This window comes from Muscardinus avellanarius, assembly GCF_963383645.1.
Source record: "Muscardinus avellanarius genome assembly, chromosome: 9".
Taxonomy (NCBI): Eukaryota; Metazoa; Chordata; class Mammalia; order Rodentia; family Gliridae; genus Muscardinus; species Muscardinus avellanarius.
Genome location: NC_137795.1, coordinates 90,121,396 through 90,139,157, shown reverse-complemented (window position 1 = coordinate 90,139,157; position 17,762 = coordinate 90,121,396). Strand labels below are relative to the sequence as shown.

The window sequence follows — 17,762 nt, the reverse complement described above, 5'->3', positions numbered from 1 at the left end:
CGTGTCGTCTCGGAGCCTGTCAGAACAGGACAGGTGATTTCATGTGTGCTCACCAGCCTGTTTCTGTCCCAAGGTCTCACCTTGTGTGCTTCATCGTCTGTTCTGAACGCAGAAGCAAACTCTCCCGTGCGGCCTCCTGGGGCACTCAGTGCAGCGTTACAGCCAACAGGTCACTTAGGAAATGCTGTTGACTGTTACACTGAGTTTTTTTGGTTTTTTGGTTTTTGTTTTTTTATTTTGCAGTACTGAGGATTGAACCCAGGGGCATTCTACCTCTGAGATACACCCCTGACCTATTTTTTAATTCTTTTTATTTTGAAACAGGGTCTCACTAAGTTGTAGAGAGGCTCTGTTTTTTTTTTTTGTTTTTTTTTTTTTTTTGTGTGTGTGTGTGTGGTTTTTTCTGGTGGTACTGGGGTTCCTGGAAACCCTTCTACCTCTGGACTATGCTCCCAGACCTATTTTTATTTATTTATTTATTTTTTTGGTGGTACTGGGGTTCCTGGAAGCTCTTCTACCTCCGGGCTACACTCCCAGACCCATTTTTACATTTTTACTTGGAAACAGGGTCTCCTAAGCCAGCGTGCGCGGCTGGCTTCGAACCCGTGCGATCCTCCTGTCTCAGCCTCCCGAGCGCGGGGATTACAAGCGTGCGCCGCCACGCCCGGCTCCCTTATTCGCTTGATCCTTGTATGCCCTGCTTTCTCTCCAAAGGTCTGGGTCTCCCAGTAGAGATGCTCTGCGTGCTGATTGGGGACTCCCCGGCCTTCATGTCCTCCTGTTCCCTCAGTGGCCTCCAGAAGGCAGCAAGGCCAGTGAAGAAGTCTTTCCTTGGCTTTTGACTTTCCTCCCCTGCTACTCACAGATTCCACTGGAAGCCTTCCTCCTCCTGCCTGCGCAGAAGGCAGTAGAAATTCAGGAACTGAACCTTGTTTCCCAGAATATATGTTTCCACGTTCTGTGGTCTGCCTGGTGTCCTATCTTAAGACATTTGCTCCAGGGTTTTGTTTGTTTCTTTGGTACTAAGAATTAAACCCAGAGGTATTCTGAGCTACACTCTCTAGCCTGTTTTTATTTTTATTTTTCAAAAGAAGGTCTCACGAAGTTGCCAAGGGTCTCCCTACGTTGGTGAGGCTGGCCTCAAACCCACCATCTTCCTGTCTCAGCCTCCCAAGTACTGGGATCACAGGTGTGTAGGTACTCCAGGGTTTCTGAGGCTTATTTTGTTCATCATGAGGTTCCACTTAAGAAAGGAGAATTACAAACTTTTAACTGTGCAGGTGGAAAAGGTAGGCTATTTTCCTGGCAGGCCAACTCTTCATCAACAAACCATGTTGATCGATTTCATACCCGGTCTCTCCTTTGTGATGATATTTCTGATTTAGACTGAAACATAAATTGGGAGAACTGGCCGATGGCCACAGGCCCAGGTTTCCTGGAGAAACAGAGGCAGACCTCTTCACTGCAGCCTGTATCGGCAGAGCCCTGACTCCGTGCACGCACCGTAGCTGATACCGCAACTGTGGCTAAGCAGAGACTTTTAATTTTCTCCTTTTACTTTGGCAGTGAACACTTGGCAGTCTTGGTCTCTGGGGTTGTTAGATGATGCTCACAGTTTTGAGTTGCCAAATTAATGCAGATCCTGAAAGCTTTGTGGAAGAATTCATTACCCTCTGACGGGGTTTCGGCTTCAGCAGGCCTCTGTGCTGTTCTCAGAGCACTCCCTGGGCCTGGCCGCTGGAACGTCACGGGTCACGTCGGTGTCCCCCAGGCAGCAGCTGGGTCTCAGCGTGTTCGCACAGGGATGTTCCTGAAGTCCTTCCTGGAAGAGCTCTGTACACCGTCAAATCCACCTCGTCCCACTCGCCCTTGAGGAGCGCTGCTCCAGACGAGGAGTTGGTGAGGTCATATCTGGATTGTGTTCAATGACATTTTAATTTCAAACTCAGGCCAAAGCCAGAAAGCTAGACATGCATATCTGAGCGTTCTTTCAGAGACTACCTGAAGGATTCTCAGACCACCAAGGGCTTCCCAGGCCACATCATGAGCCACCTGTGATGGCAGAAGAGAAGCAAAATGAGTTCACTTAGAAATAAAGACCCTTGACGCCTCGGAGAGTAGGCGTTAGCAGGATCGATTTCCGGGGTTGTGGCAGGAAGTGGACGTGAGCAGGAGGGAGGCTCTTGGGATTTCCCGTGAGTGCGCAGGGAGCAGCCCCGCTGGGGACTGAGGACTCGCTGCCCATGGCAGTACTCTGCTTCCAGCTATCTGGTGCGCATTTTTTTTTTTTTCTGAAGATAAGATGATCTGCCATGTTCTGGGAAAGGGGGTGAAATAAGATGCCAGAACAGAAGAAACGAGTTTAGACAATTATAAATAAGAATCTGATCACAGACTTAAGACGGCCACCTAAATATTTAATGTCGGTGTTAGGTACCTGTATGTGCATGTTTGTTATCTGGTGTGTTTCAGATACCCCACTCCCCATAAAAGCTGATTATAAAAGCTCATTGAGCCGGGCGTGGTGGCGCACGCTTGTAATCCCCGCGCTTGGGAGGCTGAGACAGGAGGATCACACAGGTTCGAAGCCAGCCTCAGCTACTTAGGCTCTCAGCAACCTAGTGAGACCCTGTTTCCAAATAAAGTATAAAATAGGTCTGGGAGTGTAGCCCGGAGGTAGAAAGCCCCTGGGTTCCACCCCCAGTACCACAAAAAAAAAAAAAAAAACTCATTAGGAGAATTGCAAGGTTCAAGGAAAGGACATCCTCAGCAAGTAATGAGGCTCTCATCAACCTAGCGAGACCCTGTTACAAAATAAAATAGAGCTTGGCAGTAGAATGTCTCTGGGTTCAATCCCCAGTGCCACCAAAAGAAAAAGAAAAAAGAAAAAAACTCATTGCAAGAAATTCTGAAAAATATAAAGAGCAAATCTAGCAGCACTTGCCAAAATAGCCACGGTTTTTATTGGGGTAAGTCCTTCCGAGTATTACGTGTGTGTGTGTGTGTGTGTGTGTGTGTGTGTGTGTGTGTGTGTTTTGCACATGTGTGTGTATTTGTCCTAAGCAAAAGTGGGATACAGGCCAGGCGTGGTGGCGCACGCTTGTAATCCCCGCACTTGGGAGGCAGAGACAGAAGGATCCCGCCGGTTCGAAGCCAGCCGCGCGCGCTGGCTTAGGAGACCCTGTTTCCAAATAAAAATAAAAAATAGGTCTGGGAGTGTAGCCTGGAGATAGAAGGGCTTCCAGGAACCCTAGTACCACCAAAAAACAAAAACAAAAAAGTGGAATTCATATTCAACACTGTTTTTGCTGCCAACTTGTTTTTCTTTTTTAAAAAAAAAAACTGTAGCCGGGTGTGGTGGCACACACTTGTAATCTCCATGCTTGGGAGGCGGAGACAGGAGGATCCTGCAGGTTCAAAGCCAGCTGCGCTAGCTTAAGAGACCCTGTTTAAAAAAAATAGGTCTGGGAGTATAGCCCGGAGGTAGAAGGGCTTCCAGGAACCCCAATACCACAAAAAAAAAAAAACTTTTGAAGTATAAATCACATACCATCAAATTCACCCATCTTAAGCATACAATGATTTTAACTAAGTTTACAGAATTGTGCAGCCATCGCCACAGTCCAACTTTAGGACATTTGCATCTCACAGCCAGCTTCTTCCTCTTGGGATGCTGTGAACATTCTTCCATGTCAACACGGACCTTGATGGCCCCATGATATTCCATCATGCGGGGTGTCATACCAGCATCCATACTGATCGGTGTATGTTCTTTCTCCTTTTTATTTGGCTTTTTACTATTTCTGTCTTGTACATACATATTTTTTTTTAGCTTGTTCAAATGTTTTTATACAGTAAATTCTTCCAGAGGTATTTTCTGGGTCAAAGAAGCAATATATTTTAAAATCTTATTTATATCATCAAATTTGCCCTCCAGAAAGGTGGCACAAATTTATCATCCCGGCAACAGTCTGGCCGCCCTTATTTCTTCAAGCCTGTGATAACACTGAGTCATCAGTCTCTTATGCTTTGGCATTTTGTTTTGTTTTAATGTACAAGAAGCCACTGAAGATCAGAATTTTTTATATGTTTATTAGCCTTTTCTGTGTCTTCTTTTAGAAAGTGCCTGTTTTTCTTTTGAAATGTCCGTCTTTCACCCCATTTTAACTCCCTCAAGGTTATTTTCATATAAGTAGAAATATTTTGTAAATTTATTGTCTATGTTTTTTGCCTAAAACTTATAAAACATTTTACCCTTGGTTAAAAAAAAAAAAAGCCTATGAGCAAAACCTAAGCTCGTCCCACAGTTAAACTTGGGGAAGGGGCAGGTACTGGGGATTGAACTCGGGGGCAGTCTACCTCTGAGCTACATCCCAGCCCTCTTTTTTGTAAGAGGGTTGCTGAGAATCTTGCTAAGTTGTTGAGCCTGCGGTCTTCCTGTCTCGGCCTCCCAAATATTGGATTACAGGTGTGCACCACTACTCCTGACTTGAAAAAAAATTTTTTAAAGTATTAGCAACTTCTATGTCTCCACTTCGTATGCATTTATTATTGATATTATTATTGTTATTACTAAATGTTACGCACTTGGTGTGGCACTGGGGATCGGGTAGCAAACAATTCTGACCTGGTCCTCATGCAGTTTGCATTGTTCCATTCCTTCGCTTTTCAACTTCTTTAAGACTGTTGCTTGCTCACAGCCTCTTTTTGCATTTTTCTTTCTTTTTTCTTTTCTTTCTTTCTTTATTTGGTGATGCTATGAATTGAACCCAAGCATTCTACCACTGAGCTGCACCCGCGGCCCTTTTACTTTTTATCTCTTGAAGCAGGGTCTTGCTCACAAAGCCAAGGGAGAGGGGCCAGCGTTCAGGAAATGTGGGGTATGGCCTGGGGATGGGAAGCCGGGGTGGACGGAAACAGGAAGGAGTAGAGGTGACGTCCTGGGACTGCTAGAAAGGATGTGGCAGACGAAAAGTGACCTGCTTCTACCCCTAAAGCCAAAGCCTTCTTGATAAGCTACAATTAATAAAAATGCCCCAAGATTGGCATTCATTCTTTATCTTCAGTAAATGATTTCATTTCACCCATTTGTTTCCTTCCAATGTAATTAGAGAGCGGGAGGCCATATTTGGCTTTATAGTAATCTGCTTTTCTTGGCTGCAACATCCACTTAGGACAGCAGCGGCCACCAGGATTATTATATTTCGTGTATTATATTTCCCCAGGTTATTGCTTTTATAGACGAATGGACGCAAGCGGCCATACTGTTGCACATTCTCACTTCCTTGCAGCCATGGCTGCAGCCTGCTACTGAGATTTGAACAAATCACCCCACCAAGGAGCTGAGCTTGGGGTGGTCTAATTAAAACAGAGGCTTCACCGGGCGTGGCAGCGCACGCTTGTAATCCCCGCGCTTGGGAGGCGGAGACAGGAGGATCGCGCAGGTTCGAAGCCGGCTGCGCTGGCTTAAGAGACCCTGTTTCCAAATAAAAAATATAAATATACAAAATAGGTCTGGGAGTGTAGCCCGGAGGTAGAAGGGCTTCCAGGAACCCCAGTACCACCAAAAAAAAACAAAAAAAAACAAAAAACAAAACAAAACAGAGGCTACTTGGATACAACTTCACAGGACCCTGGGATGCAGGGGGACACGGGGGTCTTCTAGTCAACCACCCGCACATTTCGAGCAAGGCCTGCAGGAACTTTGCCCCAGCTTGAAAAGGTAGACACACCATATGCACTCCACACCAAGCCCCAAGACTCTGCTCCTTGAACACTTTATTGGGTTCCCTGGGTGGGGCCGGAGAAGAGGCAAGAGGGGGGTGCCCGAGGGCCCGGTCAGTAAGGGTGGTTCAGAGTGTGCTCCATGATGGTCAGCAGCGCCAGCCACGTCTCCTGGGCTGTGGGGATGATCTGGGAGGCCGGCAGCAGGAACCCATAGCGCCCGGTGTCCCGGAGCTCGAACGTGAAGGAGTACTTGATGCCCTGGTTGTAGGTCCAGTCCACAGTGTTTCCGCTGGCCTGGTCTGCAGCAGGAGCAGATGCGGAGGAGAGCAAGGGTCAACCGCTTGGAAACATCGGCATGGCCGGGTGAGCCCCAGGTTTTGTGCAACACCAACTGGGGTCTGTGTCTACCCAGGTCTGCTGTTGACCAAGCAGCCCGGCTTCCAAGAAACTCCTGCTGGGCCTCAGCCCAAGAGGCCCAAAGAGAAGACCAGCAACACTTGCCCTGTTCTCTAGAGAGGCCATTGCAAAACCCTGTCTGAAAACTCTCTCCAGCTGGCAGTCACCCCCATGACACCTCTAAGTATATCAGTTTCCTGCTTGGGACACCAGGATCTGGTCCCTCCAGGACTCTGGTCTGTAGAGGGGAAGTGCAAAAAATCACTCAAAGCAAAAACCCTGTGTCTTTATTCCAGGAGTTCCTCGGGTTTGCAGTGAACTATGGGTAATGAGGCCGCTTTCAAATTGGGCTGGGCAGAGAGAGGTGGGCCAAACGTTAGAATTCAACTTGACAATAATAAATGCAGTTAAAAAAATAACTCAGAGTTAAAAGTTTATAAAGAAGACCGGGGAGAAAAAGGTTTGATTGCAACCCTCTCGCCCCCTAGAAGCCAAAAGACGTGGGTCAGGCCATACCTGGGGTGGGGCACAGCCCTCCCCGTCTGCTCCCTGCACCCCGCTTCTGCTTCCAGTCCTGCAATGCAGCCACCCTGGTCTCCTGACTATTCCCAAGACACCCCAGGCGAGATCACACAGCCTTTGCTCTCGAAAGTTCCTCTGCCTGGAAGGCTCTTCCCTAGATAGAAAGCCTCTTGGCTCCCCCCTCGATTTCCTCAACACTGGCCCAGATTGCACCCTGTCGATGAGGCCTGCCTTCGGCCGCCTGCCTCTTACCCTAGCATTTAACCTCCACGCCAGAGCCCCCACTGCCTTCACCCTGCTCCGCTCTGAGTTTTCCTCTCCAGCATTTACCACCCAACCTACCACCTTAAGATGGGGGTCGATCTCCCCACTTAGAGTTGTAAGTTTTGTGATCTTTATTTTCTTCAGTGTAAACCCAAGCACATACAAGTCCTGGTGCCAAGTGGGTGCTCACTAAACACGTGCTGACTGAATTCCATCTTGGAACTGCACCCGTGGGCGTTGCATGTCCAGTGTAAGTGGGGAAAAGACAAGTACACTCCCTAATTAAAGGTCATTGGAGGAGAAGTGTTTTGGTTTTGTTTCGTGGTGCTGGAGATTGAACCCAGGGGCCTTCTACCGCTGAGCTACACCCTCAGCCCCATTTTTATTTTTGAAACAGGGTCTCACTAAGTTGCTGAGGGCCTCGCTAAGTTGCTGAGGCTGGCCTCAAACCTAAATCCTCCCGTCTTAGACTCCCAAGCACTGGAATTACAGGTGTGTGCCATCACACCTGGCATGTTCTGGTTTTCTTTTCTTATTCAAGTAGAATTTTCAGGTGATCTACAAGTCCCAGCAGGAGCCCTCGCCCCATCTATGATGAAGTTGGACAACCCCAAGATAAGGTGACAAGTGTGCGCAGGGGACCCATGTGTTGTCTGAAAGTGTCAAAGAAGGCAGAGCTCGTGGCGGGGAAAGGCACCGCCACCCTTCCCAGTGGCCCGACCAGCACCCCCAAGCACAGGCACATCTTCTGCGCCCCCTGCCCCCACGTGGGAAGAGCCGGCTCGCATCGGTGCAGGGGCCACCTGGAGAGCCCGGAGGCCACTTACAGATTGTGCTGATGATGCTGCCGTACTCGTACTTGGTCCCGTACAGAGAAGCCAGTGCCGTCACGGCCTCCTTGGCCAGCTGGTCCTGGAGGACACACGAAGCAAAGCCACCTGTCACGGCCGGCAGGTCAAAGTGGCCCCGGCAGGGAGAACGGAGCCTGCTCCTGGGAATGGAACTCGGGGCCATTCTACCTCTGTGCTACACAGTCCTTCTAATTGTTTATTTGGGAAGAGGGTCTCAACTAAGTTGCTGAAGGTCTCAATTGCTGAGGCTGGCCTCAAACCTGTAATCCTCCTGTCTCAGTCTCCCAAGCACTGGGATTGCAAGTGTGAGCCACCACATCTGTCTGTGTCTCCATTTTTTAGAAAAAAAAAAAAAAAAAAAAAGTGAGGCTAATCCACCCAGCTGGTCTTCCCAAACCATGAAGGGCCCTGGGGAAAATAGGGGTGCTTGGGTCCGCTGTAGGCGCTCAGCCTTCCAGCAGCTCTGATGGATGAAAACCCAGGCTGCCCGGGGATAAAAGACCAGCACCCACCAGCTCCTCCCTGTCGGGGGCCGCTTCTTTGGTGTAGCCGTAGGGGTAGAGGAGGAGCTGGGAGTAGCTGTGGATGGAGACGAAGGCCTTGATGTTCCCGTGGGCCTTCACGAAGTCCACGATGGACTTGACCTCCGACTCGGAGTTGGCGTACTTGCCGCGGTACGTTTCTGAGCAGGGGTTGTTGCTGGCCCCGGACTCTGTGGGAGGCAGAGGGTGAGGCTGGCATTTCCAAACTCCAGTGGAGTTGGGGGTGTGGGGGAGCTCGGCCGCACCCCTGGATCATAACCTGCGGCCCTGCCTCCCGCCCCGCCAGGTTTGGCCAGAGCTAAGACCAGTTCCCCCAGAGACGAAGCCACAGAGGGAAGGAGCGGAGGTTCAGATAGAACACCCCGAGTCAGACTTTCAGACCTTAGCTCCATACAGAAGGCCCCTAACCCCCAACACCAAAAGCCCTGAGAGGCGGAGCTCACAACCCCGCCTGCCCCCACCGCTGGGCCCTCTGCCCCATATGAAGTGGGGCGGAAGCCATTCTGGGTTGCCTGATTCCTCCCTCCACCGCCTGCCAGCCCCCTGGGTCTTACGCCCAAAGCCAGCATCCCAGTTCCTGTTGGGGTCCACTCCAACACAGGAGGAGCCTGCCGTGATGGAGCGAGTTTTGCGCCACAGGCGATTCTGGGGAAGGAAGAGGAATCAGCCAACCCATAGCATACACTGTATTTGCTGCAAAAATAAAAAGCAGAGCTGGGTGCTGTGGCACATGCCTGTAATCCCAGCACTTAGGAGGCTGACAAGGGAGGATCGCAGGTATTGAGGCCAGCCTCAGTAATTTAGCAAGGCCCCCAACAAACTAGTGAAACCCTATTTCAAAATGAAAAAATAAAATAGGGCTGGGTGTGTAGCTCAGAGGCAGAATGCCCCTGGCTTCAATCTCCAGTCACACACACACACACACACACACACACACACACACACACACACACACACACCACAAAAGCCAGGCATTGTGGTGTATGCCTATAATCCCAGTACTTAGGAAGCTGAAACAGGAGGATCATAGGTACAAAGCCGGCCTCAGAAACTTAGTGAGACCTGTTTCAAAATAAAAATGGCTGGGAGCTAAGCATGGAGATAGAATGCCCCTGGATTCAATCTTCAGTTCCACAAAAAATTTTAAAAAGTAAAAATAAATACAAATAAAAACAGGGTCACGAAATAAGGTCTGCAGATATGTCAGCTGGGACTCCCCAGCCCAAGGGGACAGGTCCACTTGCCCCCCACTTGACTTAGAGGGGTGAAACTAGGGGTAAGTCGAGGTCAGAGGCGCCTCCCTCTTTCCTTGAGGAGGGAGCTGTACCGAGCTGTGGGTGAAGGCAAAACCATCAGGGTTGGTGACGATCTCCAGGAAGATGTCCAGGTTATCAAGGATGGCGGTGATGGCTGGGTCCTGACCATAGTCTTGGGTGATCTGGTGGGGGAGGGGAGAGGGCAGAGGGGGCCGGCCAGACCTCGGCCATGCCAGAGAAGAGATACCTTCCCTCAGCCTCCCCCAGTGGCCACTGCCTGTGGAAGGACACGGGGGAGCCCGGGCTTCTGTGGATCTTGGGCACTAAGCCCCGACAGGAGAGAGCTCGCCCCACTCCCCAGCCTTACCTTCTTTGCGAACCAGACCCCACTGGCCTGGGTGACCCACTCGCGGGAATGGATGCCCGTGTCGATCCAGACGGCGGAACGGTTGTTTCCTCCAGTGCTGAACTGGACAGGAGGTGGGGAAACGGGGGGGCAGGCTTAGAGTGGGCCAGGGGAACCCACCCAGGCCAAAGGCCACCTACTTCCTGGGTGTCTCAGATTGACGCCATTGGTGGGGATCATCACTTGAGTGGGCTGGGGATGGGACAGGGACCCCGCAGAGCTTAGCCTCCTGACCTCAGCCCAAGTTTGGGGTCAAATATGACTCTACCTGGCCAGCAGGCCCCTGCCCTGCTCAGTGGTCCACAAGGGGTCCCCAACCAAACCTCTCATCTGCGCTATCGGTACTCTCCATATTGTGACACTTGATTGGAAACCCTGGGATCACCTGACAGTTTAAATGTGCACATAGTGTGCCCACACCTGGGCCAGCATGGAAGTCCAGACCTTCCCTAATGTGTGCTCCAGGGTCTGCATGACTGTATGTTTCCCCAGACCTCCCGTGGGCCTCCCATGGCCCCACGCCCGCGCGTGGGTGCCCGTTACCTTCAGCACGTAAATGGGTCGACCTTCATAGGTATTGCCAATCTGGATCTTGCTGACCAGCTGCGGGTTCTCAGCCACCAGCAGGTCTATGAAATCATAGATCTAAAGAGGAAGAAAGGGAAGAAGGGTCTCGATAGCCTCTGGGCTCCCAGACTTTCCTCGGAGGCCCTGAAATGCCTTGGCACCCCGAGCTGAGCCATGCCAGCTGCGTGGGGAGAGAGCAGCTGCCACCTGTGCCCAGGCTGGCGCTGGCTCCATCCTGCATCCTGCCAGCCACGACGGGGACCCCGGGACTGCCCTCACCTCCTCCAGGGTGTGGTAGGTGGCATAGTTAAAGGCATCAGTGGACTGCGTGCGGCCCCGGGCCCGAGAGGTGGACATCTGCTCCTGTTCCTCATCCAGCAGCAGCTGAACGTCCTCAATCATGATCTCATACCCGATGCCATGGCCCTCCAGGAAGATTTTGACCGCCTGGATGCTGCTAAAGGGCACTCGGATGTCGATGGGGGAGCCAGGCCGGGTGGGGCCCCTCCAGAAGTCCAGCTGGGGAGGACAAGAGCACAGTTGCAGTGGGTTGGTGACACCAGCCGGGTGGCAGCCTGGGTGAGGGCCAGCCTGAGAGGCATGGGGAGAGGGCATGAGTGTTGGGGCAGAGAACAAAGGGGGAACCCCGGGCACCAGATGAAGTCCAGGAGGTCACAGAAATGCCCAGGAAGCAGGCTGGCGAGGCTTTAAGATGGCAGGGCAGGGAAAGCAGGTGGAGAGGGGTCCTGGCGCCTCGTCCGATGCTCAGGGACAGCAAGACTTCAAACTGGGAGGTTGGAATCGCTTCCTGATGGGGGCTCAGTGCCATGGCTCCTTGCTGGAGGGCTGGGATGGAGCCCAGGCACCCAGTGGCTGCAGGGCCGGGGCACCTGGCCTGGAAGCCCCCAGGGCCTTGAGCGGCGTCCTCCTGCCTCTGACCTCCAGGTGCGGCAGGTCCTCCAGCTCCTTCACCTTCTGTACTTGGGCTTCATTGGTGGCCGAGACTCGGAGCACCTGGTGCCTGGGCAGAGTGGGAGAGGCTCTGAGCACCCAGGCAGCCCGGGTCTGGCCACCAGTGCGCCCCAGAGCAATCCCAGGCTGCGCCGATCCTCCGAGCTGGAGCAGGGGGAGGCACGAGGGGTTTGGGCAGTGGGAGGCCAGGCTCTCCCTAGCTTGGAAACTTCAAGACGATAGCTGTCCCATCCCAGGTAAGACTGTTTGTTCTCTCCCCAGCCAGCCAGCCTGCCTGGCCTCCTCTTCCTTTCTTGAAAATTCCTCCAAGCTCAGCTCCCCCCAGAACTCAGGAGACGGTCCTGAGACCCACCCTCACCTAGCCCTGGTCCCTCACCACTCGGCCACCCCAGGGTGCCAGTCTGTCCTCTCTGGCTGGTTCTTGCACATCTGCAGAACCTGGCTTGAGGTGAGTCCTCCCACCTCCCCTTGGAGGGCATGGCTTCCCCGACCCCACAACCCTACCCCACAAAGTCCTCATTGGCAAAGACGGTGCCCAGCAGCACACTCAGAACCAGCAGCCCCCGCATTCTGCAACCTGCTGGGAAGGTCAGATGGGCCAAGGCTGAGGCCTGGGCTTTTTAAGCCCAGCACAGAGCCCCACTGGTTGTGCCCGAGGCCGGATCTACCCCTTGCACCTGGACCCAGTTCCACGGGGAGGGCGGCTTCCGCTTCCGAGCTCTGGCACCTTCTCACCCTCCCTGATAAGGTGACGGGGGAACGGGGCAGCTGGAGAGATAAGCCAGGCCTCCATCCAGCCACGAGGGTCAGCTGGGCCTGAGCCCCAGGTATGCACACCTGGGCCAAGGTCCTGTCTGCTGTCTGGACAGTAGAAAAGGAGCCAGGACTCGAAGAGGACAGGCCAGGTGGGGCTCCTTGAGTGGCGGCCCCTTTTCCCATGGCCCTGAGCTCCTGGGAAAGAGCAAGCTGGGCCCTGCCTACCTGGCGCCAGTGTCTGCTTGGCTCCTCACCGTCCTGGCTGGCCCACCCTGTGCAGGTCACATCCCCCGTGGGGCCTAGGTCACGGGAGGGGACCTCCTAGCCCAACTGTTACTGGTTGCTGTGGTCCTGTGGAAGTGAGGCGGGCAGCCGGGCAGGAAAAGCCACATCTCCGTCTCGTGAGCACTGCCTTCCGCCCGGCAGCGGCAGGACCTCAGGGTCAGGGCAGCCTTGGCAAAAGCTGGAACCTGATGTCCTAGGAATAGAAAGGGTGGTGGGAGCCAGGTTGTGTTGGGATTGCGCAGTGTTTGGGAGAAATGGAAACGCACCTAGGGGAATTCACTTGGCGCTGCTGCTGAGGCAGTAACCCAAATACACCCTAATTCACAGGGTCCCCCCGGGTGTGCCCCAGAACCACTGAGGGGCTCTGCTCTGTGTCAGGGCCTCAGGCACCAGTGACAGCCCGGGGCCCGTTCTGGTTTCCATGTTCCCTCTGCCTTCGCACCATGCCCCATACCTGGCCAGCCCTCCCACGCCAAGGAACAGTGACCTGTCCTGTACACCTGCAGCTCTGTCCGGAGCCCAGATCTAGGAAGACCAGAAAACCTGGAGTCCCTCTTCAACGCCACGGAGAGTCCATGAAGGCGCCCGCTCTGCTCCCAGTAACCCACACATGCTCCGGGTCCAGGCGGGGCTCCCTGCCCCCAAGCTTCCTCGGCCGCCTCTTTCCTGCACAGGCTGGTCAGTCCCTGGTTGGTTTACCTTCTGGCCCGTCACTGCGCCCACACTGCCACATGCCCAGACAGACAGAGCTCATGGTCCAGCAGGATGGACAGAAGGGACCATCTAACCGGTCGGTTCTCCAGCGGTCTCCAAAAGGCTGTCACCAGCAGAGGCTTAGACTTGCAAGAAACTGCTGGGGCTGTTCTGCTCACTGCAAGAGACCCAGATAATACATCTTCTAAGAGTATCACTAGGGCTTCAGAGACATGCCGTGGGCACTAGTGGAGGGACCAGGGAAGGCTTCACCAAGGTGGTGTTTGGGGGTGTGTGTGTGTGTGTGTGTGTGTGTGTGTGTGTGTGTGTTTCTAGGGATTGAACCCAGAGCATCCCACCTCTAGCCTATACCTCCAGGCCTATTTTATTTTTAAATTTGGAAACAGGGTCTTGCTAAGTTGCTGAGAGCCTTCCTAAATTGCTAAGACTGGCTTTGAAACTGTGATTCTCCTGTCTCAGCCTCCCAAGTACTGGGATTACAGGTGTGTGCCACCATACCTTGCTTGACCTGAGTGTTATGGGCAGAATTTTGTCAGGCAGGGAAGAAAAGCAGCATTTGTTTATTCATTCATTCACTCATTCGTTGTTTTTTATTTTTTTCGTAACTAGGGGTTGAACCCAGGGGCATCCTACCTCCCAGCTACACCCCCTGCCCTATTATTCATTCTTTATTTTAAAAGCAGGAAGGGAGATTTTGGAAGTTTCTTCAGTTTGCATTATGAAGACGATATTTCTTTTCTCTATTTCCAAATATAAAGCTGGCAAACAGTTTGAATCCCTCTCGCTCATACTTTACATGTCGCAGGGCGTCAGCTAGTTCTTGGTCCTTCTGTGAATTCCTTCCAGAAAAGCAAGTCCTCTGAGAAAGGGAGAGGTTTAAGAAGGGCATAACTCACCAAGAGTGCCTCTTTCTGCCTCTGACCTGCAGTAAAACATGTCCAAAAGTCATGGAATGGATTTTCTGGGAGGTGGGGAACAATCAGGGCCAGCACTGACGGGAAGCCGAGTGCTGAGTGGCGGAGGACCGTCTCAGGTGGAGGCCGAGCTGAGCGCCCTGGGTCCCTCCAGGTAGAGACTGGTTTCTAGGATGGAGGATGTAATCTAAGGCAGGCCACAGCTCCGCCTTCCCACACCATGCCACACCTCACATTGGGCCAGGACCAGGGTAAAGATGGAGGCTATTAGGCTGAAAGCTGGGGGCAGGCAGAGCACCAAGGCCCGTGACCTGGAAAGAGGCCGCCAGGCTGGGACCCAGACCCGGGGGTGCGTCTCCAGCAAGTGCCCGCTGCAACTTGACGATCTGGTGTAGAAAACCCAAACGTCCTAGAAGCGCGAGTGTCATAGCTGTGGACAGGTCTCTAGGAAATGCCAAAACGAAGACCGGATCTCATCCTGGAGGCCCAAGGCAGAGGAGCTGAGCTGAGATGCGCGGCCGAGTGAGGGGTGCGGAGGGGCGCTGCCGAGCCTGAGAGAACTGGGGGGCGTGGCCTCCCCGGCAACGTGGGAGCAGGCAGAGGGCCCAGGAAGGTGACGGCCCATTGGGGTTACCCCAAGAAGGATTATGAATGCCCACTTCAACACCAAAGATATCCAAAGTCCAACTTAAGTTTTAAGTTTTCTTTCTGTTTGTTTTTGTGGTACTGGGGATTGAACCAAGGGCATTTTACCTCTGAGCTATAACACTAACCCTATTTTTTTTTTTTTTCAGTACTGGGGATGGAACTCAGGGGCGTTCTACTTCTAAGCTACAGCCCCAGCCCTATTTTTTATTCTTTATTTTGAAACAGGGTCTCACTGAGTTGCAGAGAGCTTCACTAGGTAGCTGAGGATGGACTCAAACCTGCAATCCTCCTGTCTCAGCCTCCCAAGTACTGAGATTACAAGTCTGCGCCACCACACCCAGCTCTCTGTTTAATTCTTTAATTTTGAAACAGGGTCTCACTAACTTGCTAAGGGTCTTACTAAGTTACCATATACTGGCCTTGAACCTTCAATCCTCCTGTCTCAGCCTCCCAAGTACTGGAATTACATATGTGCACCGCTACACCTGGCTTTTGTTTTTTTAGTATATTTCCCTTTTGCATCCCAAGTATAGTTTTTTGGAGGTTGTTTTGTGATACTGGGGGTTGTACTCAGGGTACATTCTACCTCCAAGCTACACCCCCTGCCCTACTTTTTATTCTTTATTTTGAAACAGGGTCTCACTAAGTTGTAGAGGCCCTTACTAAGTAGATGAGGCTATCCTCAAGCCTGGGATCCTCTTGTCTCAGCCTCCCAAGTACTGGGATTACAAGCTTGCCCACCACGCCTGGCCCAAGTATAGTTTAGTGAAATGTTTCCCCATGGTCTTAGCTGTGCTTTGGGGAATCAAGAGGGGGCTTCTGAGGGGTCAAAAAGATGGAGGCAGAGCCACATCTCTGCCTCCTATTTGGCAAAGCCGGCCAGGAGAGCAAGAGGCCCACTGCAGACCCCGGGACGAGAGGCTACTGGAAGGCAGCCATGTGGAATGGATTCACAAACATGCTATTATTTCCAGAGACTGTTTCAAATACCCAGGGATGAAACCGGGAAGCCCAACCAGGCTGTAGTTGGCCTTGGAGAAACTCGTTTCCTGAGCCGTGACCAAGAAGAACATACTGGCCCCTAACCTTGAGATGAGAGCAGTCCTGCCCTACTCAGACAGGCCACTCTCGGGGACGAGGCAGTGGCGAGGGGGCAACGTGGCCCCCCATCGGGCAGGGACATCCCCAGAACCCATGACTGCAGCACAGGACACATGCTTGTTGCCTGGGCACATTCACAAAGGGGCAGCAACAGGTAATGTCCTTTTGGGGAGGCAGGGTGGCATCCTGAAGGACAGACCCAGGCAGCCAGATGAGCCCTTGGGGCTCCCACACAGGTCAGTCCTCGGAATGGGTAAGGAGCTCCCAGAGCTCGGCATGGGTGCAGCCGGGCTTCAGCGGCCTCCCTCTGGCCTCTCAGGCAGCATGGCCGCCTGGCCCTGAGGCACACATGGGCCCCATATCCCCAGGCTTTTCTCACTGTCTCTACCAACCAACTGCTCGGGCCGTCTTGTTTTTCTAAAGGAGCGTTTTAAAATTGAATTGAATTTTTTTTTTTTTTGGCAAAGTTGTTTTCTTTCTGGCCCGAGTGGCGCTGGAGTGGTCTGGGGGAACAGCTGGCAGCCACGGCCCCTCACCCGGGCCCCTGGCGCGGCCGGCCGCACACAGGACTCTCACATTCCGAGCAGCCTGGCTGGTTTGTTTTCTTAAGGAAGCAATAACCGCAGCACATTTGCGGTGGCTCTTTATGGCGCGCCATATGTGTAATCATTCTTTCTCTCTTCAGTTTTTCCAGTGTTTTTTTTTTTTCTTTTAAATAAATGCTCATAAATTTTGCTGGTGAAAAGGATGAAAAAACATACCTAAAAAGAGCAGTTTGTTGGAAAGGGGAAAAAAAAATCCCACCAAGCAGAACGTAGAAAAACTGAGCGCTTGTCTAGCTTTATATACTTAAGAAAATAAGGGGAAAAAAAGAAAAACTTAAAGGTTTTATGAAAAAGAGAAGATTCTTCTGTAATTTCTCTAACACTTGCATGTCTTGAGTTTTTATCCATACACTTAAACCCCCGGCTACCATCGTCTCCCTCCCTTGGCTCATGCCCGCAGTGTGGGGGGACACTGAGCTGGGACCACGTGTGACCCCTGGCTCCAGCATAGCAAATCTCATGATCCAGAAGACCCTGTCTTTATAACTGTAAACCCAGAGCATTGGACTAGAACATCTGGAAAGTTCTATGGCTCTTTGATTATCTAGAGCAAGAAACGGGTTCTGAAGCCCCTTCAGAGCCTCCCTGCTCCTCAGAGAAGCTGCTGCAGTCGCTGCTGGCTGCCTTCCCGACGTCCATTCTGCCCTTCCTCCTTCCCAACGGAGCTACGCTTTTAGTTGGGGCAGCTTTGTGCACACCCGGAGAGCACTTTCCCAGCCTCCCTTGCAATGGACTGTGTCCACATGACACAGTTCCAACCAAAAAGATATAAATTTAAGTCCCTGGACCGGCCAACTCGGCTGGCTCGCATTTTAGATCCTTGTTCTTTCTGCCTGGAATTTAGTCATATGATGGAGGTAGAGACGCCATCTTCCAGCTAGGGACCAAAATGCAAGTCGTGCGCTTCACCATCAAGGACCACAGCTCCACGGGGTGATCAGGATGCTGAGAATTTCCTTTCGCCCAGTGACATGGTAGGCAGCCTTGGAAAGTACTCACGTGTTTGTGGTCACGCTGGTGTGAACAGATCTCTTACTGCGGGCCATATAAAAGCATCACACACCCAACTAGGAGCACTACAAGATGCTTGATAACGACAGCAGACGACTACGTTACTGGTTTCTGTATTTACTATGCCAAACTTTTTGTTGTTATTTTAGAATGTCCTCCTACTTATAATAAAGTTTCCTATAAAGCAGCATGACTTCTTACACTGGGAACAGCCTCATACATCTT

At 52.1% G+C, this 17,762-nt stretch overlaps 1 protein-coding gene across 1 annotated transcript; it reads right to left on the bottom strand.

The window, feature by feature from the left end:
* Window positions 1-5,838: 5,838 nt before the first annotated feature.
* CPA1 (carboxypeptidase A1) lies at window positions 5,839-12,072 on the bottom strand (the record flags this gene model as incomplete). The annotated part of the gene is made up of 10 exons (XM_080701652.1): window positions 5,839-6,026; window positions 7,737-7,821; window positions 8,273-8,472; window positions 8,857-8,947; window positions 9,630-9,740; window positions 9,926-10,027; window positions 10,508-10,609; window positions 10,811-11,050; window positions 11,471-11,552; window positions 12,008-12,072. The coding sequence occupies 10 exons, from the start codon at window positions 12,070-12,072 to the stop codon at window positions 5,839-5,841; spliced, it is 1,266 nt and encodes a 421-aa protein (XP_080557778.1).
* Window positions 12,073-17,762: the final 5,690 nt, after the last annotated feature.